Here is a 13,654-nt window from a genome sequence, read left to right as displayed (position 1 = left end):
GGAGTTGGGTTTGGGTGCCCAAATGGGCTGACCCGACCCAACTCAAATAAATGAGAAAATGCGAAAGCAGTTTATTGGAGTTTTAAAACTATCCAGAAACTTTCATTATTAAAATAAAATTTATACTCTTTGTGAGAAGTCTCTTTTCTCTCTCAACGAATAACCAGAGAAAGAAAATGTTTTCTCTTTTTCCTTCAGAAAACATGTATTTTCTTTTCTTCCTTGAAATTAACAAAAAAAATAATTCTTCTTAAGAAACAACCAATCTAGATCTTGGGCCTTATTATCATCAGAAAAAATATAATTTAGATTGACAATATTTCATGATCATTGTTAGTTTAAATTCCCCCTGCATTGATCATTGTTTTAAAAGGTTTCCAGGTTGAAATTTACTTGTCCATTATTTAATTGAAATTTACTCCAGTCTTTTTCTTCTTCTTCTTCTTCTCCTTCTTCTTCATCATCCTTTCCATAAGAAAATGTAATGGAAATGAAGAATGGGAAGATGTGCTCGCAGATGATCAAGAAACACAATGTTTTTCTAACTGAGCCAAGCAGATAGCTCTTGCTGTGAAATGAAATGAGGAATAAGCAGAAAAACCCATCATTATAGCTAAAATATGCTTGAGGAAAGCAAGCAAATAAGTTTCAGTACAGAGTTTTGTTAGCTAGTCATCGTAATTCATTAAGCTAGATTCACAAAATGAAGTGATTCTGCAGGGTCATCATTGTGTTTGCTTTTAAAGGTAGTCCTTGTCCAGATCGTCGAAGTAAGGGTGTTCCATAGCTTTCTTTGCCGAAATCCTCTCTGAAGGGTCATACTTCAACATTTTCTGCAAAACATAAGTTGCTTTCTCAATTGTCAATTATTTAAAAATGGTTGAGAAATCAGCAAACCATCCAATGTCACCCCCCTTAAATGATGTTTACTTATTTGTCGGAAGTTGTTGGTTAGCTTACCGATAAAAGATCAAGCCCGTCTTCATCCAGATTAGGAACAGCTGCTGACAGATTAGGAAAAGCCGATGATGAATTCTTAGGATTCTGATTTGGGCTCCACTGGGGGAACTCATGCCAGTTTGGTAGTTTCGTCACTCCTGGCCACATCTCTTCATTGGGGGTGCCCAGTAACCTGCATCAAAATCCCAAAAAAAGGTTAAATTGATAGGCAGAGGGGAAGATACATCAAACTGGACATGCCAAAACTGGATCCCATCTCACTGAACTTGAAAATATGAAGGAGCTGCTGCAGTTCAGAATCCCCAGGAAAGAGTGCTTGCTTTGTGATTAGTTCAGCTACAATCCAAATGAAATGAACGTTAGTAGGCAAATTTTCTATTGATGTACACAATATACTCGCAACATGCTAATTTATAGAAGGGAGTCATACCAAATATACAGCCAACTGACCACATATCTACTGCAGTTGAGTAATGGGTAGACCCCAAAAGTACTTCAGGGGCTCTATACCACAAAGTCAGTATCTGGAACAATGATCAGATACATTTTATTAATTGCCTGATAGGAACTTCTAATTTGATGTTGAGCAAATAAGCCTGTACCTCATGAGTGTACTTCTTAATAGGAAGAGTAAACGCCCTAGCCAGTCCAAGATCTGCTATTTTCAGCATCATTGTCTTGCGGTCCATCAAGAGATTGTGAGGCTTAAGGTCCCTGGGAGTTTAAAACAGTTTCAGAGAAAGGACCCATTTGAGAAAGAAGATGGAGATTCGAGGGAGAAAGAGAATTGTCACCTGTGCAATACCCCATGACCATGGCAGAAAGCAACACCTTTGCATAATTGGTACATCAAGCTCTGCATTAAAAATTATTTGTATTAATTATAGTCAACAGATGGAACAACTACAACAATTTTTTGGGTCCCCATGGAGGAGAAAGAGATGGTTGTTGGTTCATACCTTAATGGTTTTTGTGGGAATATTCTCCCCAGTTTGGCGGAAGCTTCGGATATACTTCTTAAGATCAGTGTCCATATACTCAAACACCAAGTACAGAACCGTTTTCCCTTCCTTATTCAGGCTTTGTTTAACATCCATCAATCTGTAGTTCAATGACAAGAGAAAACTTTGCAGTTATGAACCCACTGAAACAGAAGGAATGGTTCACACAATTACAGGGTCACGCTTCCCTTCTATTTCTGAGAAAAGATTCTCAAGCATCTCAAGTTTTTAGAATTGGGGAACTTGAAAACCAAAGATCTACATCTGCTGATTGCAACTACACAAGATTTTTTTTATTTTTTATTTTTTCCTTCAGATCTTTTAGTGACAAACCAGGGTTTTGATTATTTTTTTGTCTGTTGTTTTGTCAGTTCTTTCGGTGACAGACTAGGGTTTTGATCAAGTTCCTTATTATGCTATTCTTTGCAAGATTTGAGGCATGAAGATTAACAAAAGAAAGAATTGACCTATGCTGTAACAAACATCAAGAATAATAAATCGTTCCAATATAAGAGAGAACCCCCAGAGCATTAGCAATAGTTTGATTCTGCGGACATGAATTAACTCAAGATAAGGGCAAAGACAGATCTTAAACATCGGATTATAACAAGACAGGACAAAGTATTCGCAAGATACCATCAAAGAAAACCCTAGAATGGATTCAAAATGAAACCCCAAATCGGAAGTTGCTAAAACCGATTGAAACAGAAAGGAAACTGAGAAAAAGAATAAAGAAGACCTGACGACATGGGGATCTCGGGATAACATGCGAAGCAAGGAGACCTCACGGAGAGTGGTCGGAGGAACACCCTCATCGTCCTCATGGAGGCGTGTCTTCTTCAGTGCCACAATCTTTCCGGTTGCCCTCTCTCTCGCTCTGTACACCTTCCCGTACGTCCCTTCCCCTACCTTCTCCAGCTTCTCAAATGCCTCCATCGCTGATTTCTGATTCTCAATTCTCTCCATTCCCTCTCTCTCTCACACACACAAAGTAGAACGGGGGATCAAATGAATGGGCATATAGGAGGAGCCAATATATCTTATATATAAAGCAAGGACTCGTTGCCCAACGGAAATATTTTTGAATTTCAAACCTTGAAGGCTAGAACATTGTGATTTCCCGAGAAAGCCCCTGGTATCATGGGGGCGCTTGCCTTGTACGACAGTTCAAAACGGATTTTGCCCAACGGTTAATTGTCTGGCCCAAGCCCATTTGAAGCTCATTTGATGTGAGAATGAATCAGATCCAATACATGAAAAGCTGAATTAGAAATAGCCCGACACGCCGAGATGAAGGTTCAGTAGATTTTATCTTCTCTTCTTCCTCTTTTTTTTTTTTTTTTTTTGTGGAGTTTTTAAATATAATTGTAATTAAAAATAAATTTTTACAATGTGATAAAAAAAAAAAAAATCTTATATTAAAAAATTAAAATTTGATGTTTTATTATTACATGTTTTTTCTTTTATGAAAAAACATTACCAAGTAAAATACTTATAAATTCGATTGAATGAAAAGTCACAATAATCTTCAAAACCAAATTTTGTAACATTTTTAGAAAATTTTGATCACCAGATGATCATTTTTTTTTTTATAAATGTTTTTTTAACTAAACAATTTATTGTTCTATTTTATTTCCTTATAAATATGACGACAATAATAAATATTTAAATTTTAAAATAACTTTCAAATATTCTCAATTAATAATATAATAAAATTAAAAATATTACTATTTTTATTATAATAATTTGTTATTGTTTTTTAATCACCTTCAATCTTTATATTTAAAAACTCATTGTTCTTGATAACAAACATGTCATTTTTTAAAGTCATATATTCTACAATAATTATTGAAGCATTGTCTAGATGTCTACTTATAATCATTTTTATAATTTCATTAGAGTTTCTAGTAACCCATTATGATACATTTTTATTCTCTGCTCTTAAATCATCAAATTTTAGTTTAAATCTCCATTAATTAGAGGAATCTAATGAATATTTTTTTCAACTATTTGAGGGACATTTCAAATTTGTTTTGTAACTTTCGAAATCATTATTTCATTGAATTAATATAGACTCATGCCTTTATTAGATAAAAGGCTCTTTTTTTTTTTCCTATTTAGGCATATATTATGTTACGTACGAATAATATATCAATTTTTTTTTTTTTTTATGTACAACAAAATTCCTATAGAAATAAAACTTTTTTGAATATGATATATCCACCGATCATATTATTATGAAAATTTTGAAAATTTAAGGTAGTTTGCTAAAGAATGAGAAAAGGGTTGTGTTGGATCATCTTAAAAAATACTTGATTTATATAAATTCATACATTCCATAAGATAATGACAATTTTTTTTCATAGGATGATTGAAAATTTTGTAGTTAATTTTATAATTTTTATACATCATTTCAAGTCAGGATAGGAAGTCACCTTCATACAAAAGAGGGGTCGGACAATTATACTTAATATAATCTTAAGTTTCTTGAATAAAATGACAATATTTAAAAATATGATTAGTATTTTTATTATAAAAATGACACTTGTTTGTAATTTCCAACCTTCTAGCAATTAAAAACTCGTAAGGAAGGATATCTCTAATAACCAACCATTGGAAAATCTTTATTTTTGACAAAAGATTTAATTTCCAAATGAATTTTGGATCTAGGTGTGACAAAGACTTTCTCATTGACAAAGAATATTAGTGAGTGCTCACTCCTAATGCTTACAATGTTTGTTTACAAAAATTAGATGATCATTTTAAAAGTATAAAATAATTTAAAATAATTCTTGAAATATTAAAACTATGTTTGATTCCAGTTAAAGGAAAAAAAAATAATAAAAAAATAAACTGTTACCTTTAATTGTCTATGAAAAAAAAAATACAGAAGAAAATTCCTTAATCTTTATATATAAAAAGAAAAACAAATACAATGAATTTCAAAAGCATGTAAACATAAACTATTACCTTTGAATTTCTTTTTGTACAGATTTTACAAGAACCAAATATAAGGTATGAGAATTTCATGGGCATAGGATGTCATCATCAAAGCAATTTCATTGAATAACAATGATATTACTGTAAGATACTCGAAGACTCCTACCTACAGCTCCTCTACCACTCCCCTACTTCACCTTCCTAACCTAAGAAATAAATCCAATTAGAATTCTTCACAACGAATACACATCACACTAATGGTGCTAGGGCTAAGGCAACAAAAAAAAAAAAAAAAAACTGTACTCTCTTCTGGTCACTGAAGAAAAATATGTAGAGATCATGGGTAGTCCATCACAATGTAAACCAACCCAACTCACACTCTTTGGTTTCTGCTATTTTTGTAGTATACATGATGAAGGCGATGACGGATAAGGCATGCCCACCATCTCTCTGAGTTCAACCTTTGAGATTCAGCCTTGTGTTCTGAACTTTCACTGCTATCTTTAATTTCTCTTCTTCCATATCTTTCAAAACAGCAAGCAGACTGGCTCGATATGCCTCACACCTCTGACTTGCATTTTCCAACTCTGCTGTCAGTTCTTCAATTCTCTTGTCCTGCTCCTACAGAGGAGAAATATAAGAGACATGGGATTAGTTAAAGAGGAATGTAGGAGCATAACCATGAAATCAAATAAGCACAAAATAACAGGTTAGGGGAAAAGTGTTGAAGCATGATCAGAGCTAATTCTAAAACAAACAAATTCATTTATGATCAGACAGGCAGATAGAACAAGATGTTTATTCCAAGTTGTTGATTATCAATGCTAATCCCACTTTCATAGAGCTGAGTTGAATAGAACCATCAAGGTTCATGCCTCATTTCCTCTAATTGACAGTAGCTGGTTCATCTTTCTCTACTGTAGGGCAGAGTTCTCCCCAGTACATGGATGAAAATCATAAATGTGGCACAGTGGACTATGCAAAGTTGGTGAACACAACATATAAACATGATCATATAAATGCATAGCAGAAATTTTAAAAAGAGAGAACCATCAAACATTGGGTAGGGGTATGCTAAGACTATAACCGGCTTGCAACAAATTGATGAAATTATTAAAACCATATTTAGTAATATATTCATTATCATCACACTTAACCTTCAATGAGTTCAAGCTATACCTATACCACCTCTACCATATCAAATTATACAAAGCCCTAGAAGTTTCCAAGCCAAAGATGTATTCTTCTTGGATATGTATACTCAAAACTTGGAGATAATCAAACTTATCAAAAAAAAAAAAAACTCGGAGATAATCAAGACCCTTATTTCAGAACCTAAGGTATAAGACCTTGAAAAATCCAGCACCATGAAGGTCAACTAATGAGCATGGTATGGTGCCCAATACCCTGTTTGTTGCATTGCCTCTGAGGGTTCTATACAAGTTATTGGACATTCTGGAATCTTGCTAATGGTTGCCTCTCCAAAACAATGGTCCAGGAGAATCAGCACCCAGGTCAGAGGTTTCAGGTATATATGGTACATAATCTTTTAGCTTGAACAGACACAAACTACTAAAAACTAAGTTTCTGAATAATGTTGCATCTTCTAATGCAGATCACAGTTTAACTCTTAAAAGGCAAAATTACACTCCCTATTAACTAGCACTTGTTTGATATCATCCTCAACTTGGAATTATAGATATCTTTGAAGATCACATCTGGAAATCTGGAGCCCAGGGCCACAACAGTATTTCTCAGCCCCTAGAAGTGTTTATAACAAAGGCACATTTGATGATTTGCAGTAGGAAGCCCACATGCACCTAGTGAATAATGTGCCTAGTTGTTTAGCATTCTTTGCTGTATAAAGAACACTGAGAACATTAGCAGCAACAAAAGAGATGAAGATCTTACACTAAACATTCTATCCTAAAAATAGAATTTGTTGCATAATAGATCCCCTCAAAATGTAAAAATATTCTGGTCAAATTGATTGAATACGGTGATTTAATACTCAAAATGTAAGCTAGAGTATAGGGACATCAAGTGCCTTCCACATACACTTATGCGTGTATAATTGATATTGAATCAATAGAGGTGAAGAAATGCATCAATAAAAAATACAACTTCCATAAAAACAACCCTTAGTTGCATGCATAAGAAATAGCCAAACTTTGGCTTACAATCCCTAAAGGATAACTTTGGAACTCATTTTGACATGAAGATTTAGCATGATATTTGAAAAGATGGAAAATGGCTCAATGACTTGACTTTGTAGTGTCGACATTCAAGAAGAAATTGCATAGAAGTTCAATATGCAAATATTATAAGTTTACGTAATGAACGACTAAGTTAGAATTTGTTTCCTAATGGAAGCACTATTGGTTTTATTGATGCCTTAAAAATGTTTTCCTTTAAAGGGAAACCTTAATCACATGGTTTAATCTTATTCACAACAACCTTAGAAATGAATTTAATTTTGGATTCCCTAAGCATAAAATCCTTGGATTTAATAATCACAAAATTTTCCTTTTACCTTTGTGCTTTCATCAACCAAAAATAAAATCATATACTTGCTGAGGAAAAACAAACATGAAACCTATGTTTTCATAAAGATTAAACCAACAAGTACACATAGATACAGAGTCAACGAGAAGAATACATTCATATATACATACATACATACATACATACATATATATATATATACATATCAATCTGCAACTCAGAAGAGAAATAAAAATAAAAAGATAGAAGCCCCACATAAATACAACACAGTATAAATGTATAACAACAGGATACCTACCTATCAACTTATGGTAGAAAACAATTCAGAAATAGGGTAGGCTATTCAAATTTTCCAAGAAAAGATAGCAGTGATATCCACAGATAAGAAACTAGCAATTTTCAATTCTTAGTGCCTTTCAAATTTGATAATGAATAGAGCCCTATTGCCTACAGAAACTTTTATAGAAAAAACAATAGTGAGGAGAAAAACACATTGATACATTGTAGAAGCCATGTAAGGAACATCAGGTGCAACATATATTTTGGAAAAGATAGCACAATTGATACATTGTAGAAGCCATGTAAAGTGAAACTCTTTTATGTGAAGAGAAGTAAAGAACTAACCACAGAACTAGATTGAAGCTGGCATTCTTTAACCGAAGTACTTGGTGTGACCCCAGCACCCTGTTTCTTTGCAGCATAAACTTTCTTTGCTGCTTCATGTAGAGCATCCATCGCCACATTATAAATATGTGTTGATGCTGCCCCTTCTTCTACATATTTGATAGCTTCCCGACGAAGATTTTCATAGCGAGCAGTTAAAGACTCTTGAGAACTGCCTGGTAATCCAAGAGTGTGCTCATCCAATATAACCCCACTTTTCGCATTTCTTGTCCAGCGCTTCAAGATGTAATGAGATGGCAGTGTAAGAACATTTGTTACTCTAAAAACTGCCAATATGTGCCTACAGATAATACCAGAAAACTCAAACATTTGGCAGCTACAGCTAGCTTTCCTTTCAAAAACATTGAATTTAATGAAGTGTGCTTTGTGGTCTTCCCCAAATTTTGCAACCCGATACAAAGCCTCTGATCCCCCATCATCAATTACAGTTGCCGGATTAGCAAGAGTCTCTACTAATTCCTCCTGAAATTGCGTGAATATCTTTCTGGTATAAAGGTTTGCTGCTTGTTTTTCCATAGGAGATGGAGTTTTTAGAACTGGTGCAGTGTTAATTGTATCATAGTCTGCCTTTACTTCTTTTTCATACCGACTGGCAGTAGCTTTCTCATACTGCTTAAGCAGCACCTGAATGCTAGTTGATGCATTTATATAACCATCAAAGAATGAGTTTATACTATCAGTGCCTTGGGTTATTGACATCTCCCCAAAGAATGTATCACGAAGATAAACTGGCACCCACTGCTGGCGGGCATTGTACATCGATTGAAGCCATTCATTATCCAGGAGATTGTATTTCTCAAGTAGAGACTCCCAACTTGACTCAAACTCATCTATTGTCTCTGTCAAGTTTATGCACCTCTGAAACTCTGCTTCAAAAGTGAGGTGTGATTGATTTACATGGAACAATTTCTCCTGGGCTTCTCTAAATACATTCCACTTACAAAAACGGTGTCGGGTTCCAGGGAAAACCTGTGCAACAGCTGCTCGAATAATCCTATCCTGATCAGTTGTGATCGAAAGGGGATGGTGATCAGACATTGCAGCAAGCCAAGTCTGAAACAGCCAAACGAAAGAAGACTCTGACTCATTAAGTAGCAATGCACAGCCAAACAATACAGGCTGCCCATGATGGTTCCACCCAGTGAATGGGGCAAAGGGAACCCGATAACGGTTGGTTCTATAAGCTGTATCAAACGTAACAGTGTCCCCAAAGTATTGGTAATTCACCCTAGAATTGGCATCAGCCCAAAAAATATTTCCAGTTGGGTTTTCAGAATCACCTTGCACGGCACAAAAGAACCCAGGATCCTCCCCCTGCATTCGCTTCAAATAGTCGAAAATATGCTGACCCCCACTCCCAAGGGTCCTCTGCCTGCTACTACTCATATAATTCTGGCAATCAACTTTTGTAAAACCAACATTATTAATCCCACCGGACTCCTTAATTAACACGGACATCACCCCGCTTGGGCCCATTCCAGCCGCCTGAAGAGTATCAATCAGACTTCTGGCAGGCCCCGATACATGCCTATGCGAGCGGAGGCAATGCACTTTATCAGGAGGCACAAGGTCATGATTATGTTCTTTTACGAGTTTGGTCACAGCCCATTTCCCAGAATTCTGTTTCTTCACAGTCATTTGCGCCTTACAACCAACCCTAGTCACGGTCCGCTGCCGCTTGGACCGATTTTCACCGCCCTCCCGGCGAAACCCTTCACGGGAGCACACAATTTGGCGGCAAATGATTGAGCCGTCCCGACGGGACCGTTGGTACACGCTGACTCGGGTACTGAAACCGATGCGACGCGCATATGAATTGTAGAAAATTCGAGCTGCCTGTTCAGAATCGAATTCCATTCCTTCCGAGGGTTCGAGATTCGGGTCCCCATTCAAAGCCAGTGAATCCCGACCAGCGGCAGAAGAATTCTCCATCATTTCGCCGTTATAACCTTCATACTCATCATTGTGTTCTAAGTCGAGACCGTTGTCTTCTTCCCCAGAGCCCATGGCGAATTCCATCACCTCATTTTCAATGTTCAGAGGCTCGAAATCCATGGTGGATTGCGATTCGATTAAGTGGGCTTACTGCATTTGAACTCGATGAAGATAAAGAGAGAGACTGACCAGAAATCGAGAGCGTGTAGTCAATCTGGGTAGGTAGGCCAGCGGCAGAGGATCAAAACCACGCAGTGAGAGAAAAATAAAGAAAGAAAGTTGGGTTTAATTCTAGGGTTTTTGCTCACACTGATTACTGATCAGTGATTAGATGAAAGCAGCGAATTTGGGGGTTGGGGGTGGTGAGACTCGAGAGGAGTGGGAGTTGATCTCTGAGTTGGTGAATCAGTGCTTCGAGGTGCAGTTTAGAATCCTGCTCCCGCAGACGCCTCGTACAGATCATAAAACCGACGGCTGTGAGAATGGGATATTCAAAGTTATGATTTGATTCGTTGAGCATCCGTACCCTTGTTAACCACGTTTCCACTTGCGTTAAAAAAGAAATTTATAGCTTCCCAACTTTTTTATTTATGAAAAAATGTTTTTAAGAATAAATTTGATATATTTTTAGACATTTTTAATAAAATTAATTGATTAAAATAATGAAATAATCCTCATGAACAACTTATTTTTGAAATAAATGTTCTTAACTATTTCAAGTATTTACAACGTAAACTTGAAAATAAAATATTTTGTAAAAAAAAAAATGATATTTTTATCAAAATATGATAAAATAAAAAATGATTCTTTTAATCAAATAACTCTTTTTAATAAAATATTAAAAAAATGGAAAATATGGTCGATAGGTGATGAACTTTTGCCATGAACGTAATTATGCAATATTAAAAAAAAATGATCTTTGGGAAAACGATACTTTACAGGGTAGGAAGTATGTCCAAAAATACCTATAGGTTGCTTCATACAAAATAACATTGCTAAAGATTTTGGTACACCGATTTGTCATTAAACCAATTCATGATGCTTGGGTTGAAGAGATTGAAACCAAAATCTTTGCCTTCTTCAACCCTCGTGGCTCTACTGAGGACTCATGGTAGAGAAGCATCATAAACCAGATACTTTACAGGGTACTCAGACTTCTCTAGTTTTTTAATGAGTTTAGTCGAGTTCTTTGAGCCACTGAATTTGAGCCTCTCAATAAAACCCTTGAATCCTACTGGTCCTCTAAACCCACCTTCAGTGCAGTTACCATATATTGGCTCAGGTGTAGCTGACTCAACTCCACCTTGCATTTTGAGTCCTTGGAGGCCGCAGGCCTTTCCATGAAAAGGGAGGACCATAACATGGCTTTGTAAGCTCTCTCTTTCTCCATTCTCCTACCAAATATTGGTGCCCGCAAGTTGAACTTTGGGCTTTGCCCATGAGAACAGGAACAACTAACAAGGCCCTGTTTACAGAGGCCTAAGGACTTCATCATGTCGCTGGGCATGCCACATTACACGAGATTAAGGAGCAGTGGGCAACCACCCCTCTCTTTGAACTGTTTTTAGAAACAGTTTTCTATTGTTTAAAATATATAATGATTTTTCAACTTATAAAACATATTTGCTGAATCTGATTCCTGAGAACGAATTTCAAGTGTTTTCATTTTTTTTCAGACTATATAAAAATCAGATAACACAAAAAGAACAAGACAATTTATCGAGGGTGATTCTTAAGAACAAATTTCACTTGTTTTTTTGCATTATTTGGCTCTTAAACATTTACAATATCATAGTTTTTTATAATCAAGATTCTATTAAAAATTTTATTCTTAAAAACAATATAAACATTTGTTAAGCACCATCTTACAAAAGCAATTCTCGAAACATTTCCAAACAAACTCACTTTCTAGATTTCAACCACTAATTTGAGAACTATTCTCTAAAGAACTCTGTTCAAAACGAAACATATCTCAATTGCCAAACAATTTGATTTCAACGCTTATTTGCAATTGCCTTTAAGGAACTTCTCCCTTTCTACTCCCAGATCCCTTGGGGAAACTGCATTAGTTTGACAGCACAAGCGTAAAACAGACAAAAAGGGCATATACAAAGTTCAAGAAACCAGTACATAATAACAAATCCATCTTTTCTTATTTTGTTAGATACCCTTTTTATTTTGGAAATGAGCAACCTTGGAGAATCAAACCATAAACATTTCCAGGACAATCTAAGAGAAATCCAAAGCTACCCACCACAAACAAAACGGTCAAGTTCAACAAAGCAGCTGCTTTTCTTCTGACAAAATAGAAAGGGGAGAACAATTTTTCTATCAATTAAATTATGAAATTATGAAGCACACTCACCTACAAAGAAGATAGGCAAAGTTCTGGGGAGGTGGGAGTTTGAGAGAGAAAGAGGATGCGAGTCATTTGCTGTTGATAAGTGCCGCCTGTTAATTACCTTTAAAGCCTTACATAAGTAATGCAAGTATCCATCTTCGTAACAACTTTTTATCAAACATGTGGCACTCGTAATTCCGCGGTACCAGATTACTCGGGGCCCATGTGCGTACAGTTTATACATGGATCCGCAGGATCCTCCGCATCTGCAAGGTAAACTTTTGTTGGATCCGTTCTATCTTACAATTATTTTTTTCAGTTGAAAAATGGAAAGAGAGATAACATGAATCACCATGTGGGGCATAGAGGAGCAAAAGTCTTTCTCCTGGGAACCGCAGATGATTCCTCATCCACTGTTGACTCGATATTTTGTCCTTTGTATCGTATATGATCTCCAATAAGAACCAAAACCAATTGGAACTATATTCATCTCTTCCCAGGAATGTGGTGCTGCTTCGGAGAACATAGAGATGGGCAAGAAGCAGAGGAAGGTTTCTTCTTGGAAAATGGAGGTCGGGTTCTTGAGGAGCTCGTGACTACTTTCAACGGTAAGTATAATCCCTTTCGGATCTTCTCCAAACGGGAGCTGAGCGCAGCAACAAACAAATATCATAGCGGCGGAATACTACACAAGGGTTTTACCTATATTTTGTACGAAGGAACCCATGAAGATCGTCCAATTTCCGTTAAGAAGTTTGCGGAGAGCTCTGCTCGGGATTATATTGAATGGTATGTAAATGAGGTTGCAGTTGCATAAAAAATGAGCAGCCACAAGAATGTGTTGAAGTTCCTGGGATGCTGCTTGGAGACTCAGATCCCCACGCTGGTGCATGAATTTGCAGGATCTTTCTGACCATATATTTGGGATTGGTCCACTGACAACATGGGAGGTCAGATTGAGGAGGTAGCAAGCGCAGTTTCATATGTCCACATGAGCAACCAGGCCAATCATCCATCAGGAAACAAAGTCAAAAAATATATTCTTAGGCCGAGAGACTAATTCGCCGAGATGTGGTGGGGACTGGAGTGATGTTTATAGTTTTGGAGCTGTACTATTTGAGATTTTAACCGGGAAGAGTGCAATGATATTGCACATGATGTTTGTGCCAGATGAGAATGAGAGCGGGACTATGATTTCCAATTTGGAGGAGATAGAAAAGGAGGCTGAATCCTCTACGTGATGGCTAATATCATAAAATAAGGAAATAGCAATCAGATAATGGAATGT

The 13,654-nt window shown here is 36.2% G+C and overlaps 2 protein-coding genes across 2 annotated transcripts; both read right to left on the bottom strand.

The window, feature by feature from the left end:
- Nucleotides 1-588: 588 nt before the first annotated feature.
- On the bottom strand, nucleotides 589-3,027 carry LOC100254782 (cyclin-dependent kinase B2-1). The gene is made up of 8 exons (XM_002276114.4): nucleotides 2,701-3,027; nucleotides 1,920-2,061; nucleotides 1,755-1,816; nucleotides 1,563-1,674; nucleotides 1,391-1,484; nucleotides 1,227-1,296; nucleotides 961-1,132; nucleotides 589-833 (listed from the first exon to the last, which is right to left on the bottom strand). Exons 1-8 carry the CDS (start codon nucleotides 2,925-2,927, stop codon nucleotides 741-743), a joined length of 972 nt encoding a protein of 323 aa, XP_002276150.1. The 5' UTR covers nucleotides 2,928-3,027; the 3' UTR covers nucleotides 589-740.
- A 1,819-nt stretch (nucleotides 3,028-4,846) lies between these two features.
- LOC100259892 (protein FAR1-RELATED SEQUENCE 5) lies at nucleotides 4,847-10,535 on the bottom strand. Its single transcript, XM_002273476.5, has 2 exons — nucleotides 8,031-10,535; nucleotides 4,847-5,522 (listed from the first exon to the last, which is right to left on the bottom strand). The coding sequence occupies exons 1-2, from the start codon at nucleotides 10,143-10,145 to the stop codon at nucleotides 5,358-5,360; spliced, it is 2,280 nt and encodes a 759-aa protein (XP_002273512.2). The 5' UTR covers nucleotides 10,146-10,535; the 3' UTR covers nucleotides 4,847-5,357.
- Between the last annotated feature and the right edge of the window lie 3,119 nt (nucleotides 10,536-13,654).

Source organism: Vitis vinifera, chromosome 18 (assembly GCF_030704535.1).
Source record: "Vitis vinifera cultivar Pinot Noir 40024 chromosome 18, ASM3070453v1".
Classification (NCBI taxonomy): Eukaryota; Viridiplantae; Streptophyta; class Magnoliopsida; order Vitales; family Vitaceae; genus Vitis; species Vitis vinifera.
The sequence above is the reverse complement of the archived record's forward strand: the minus strand, read 5'-3'. Positions and strand labels throughout refer to the sequence as shown.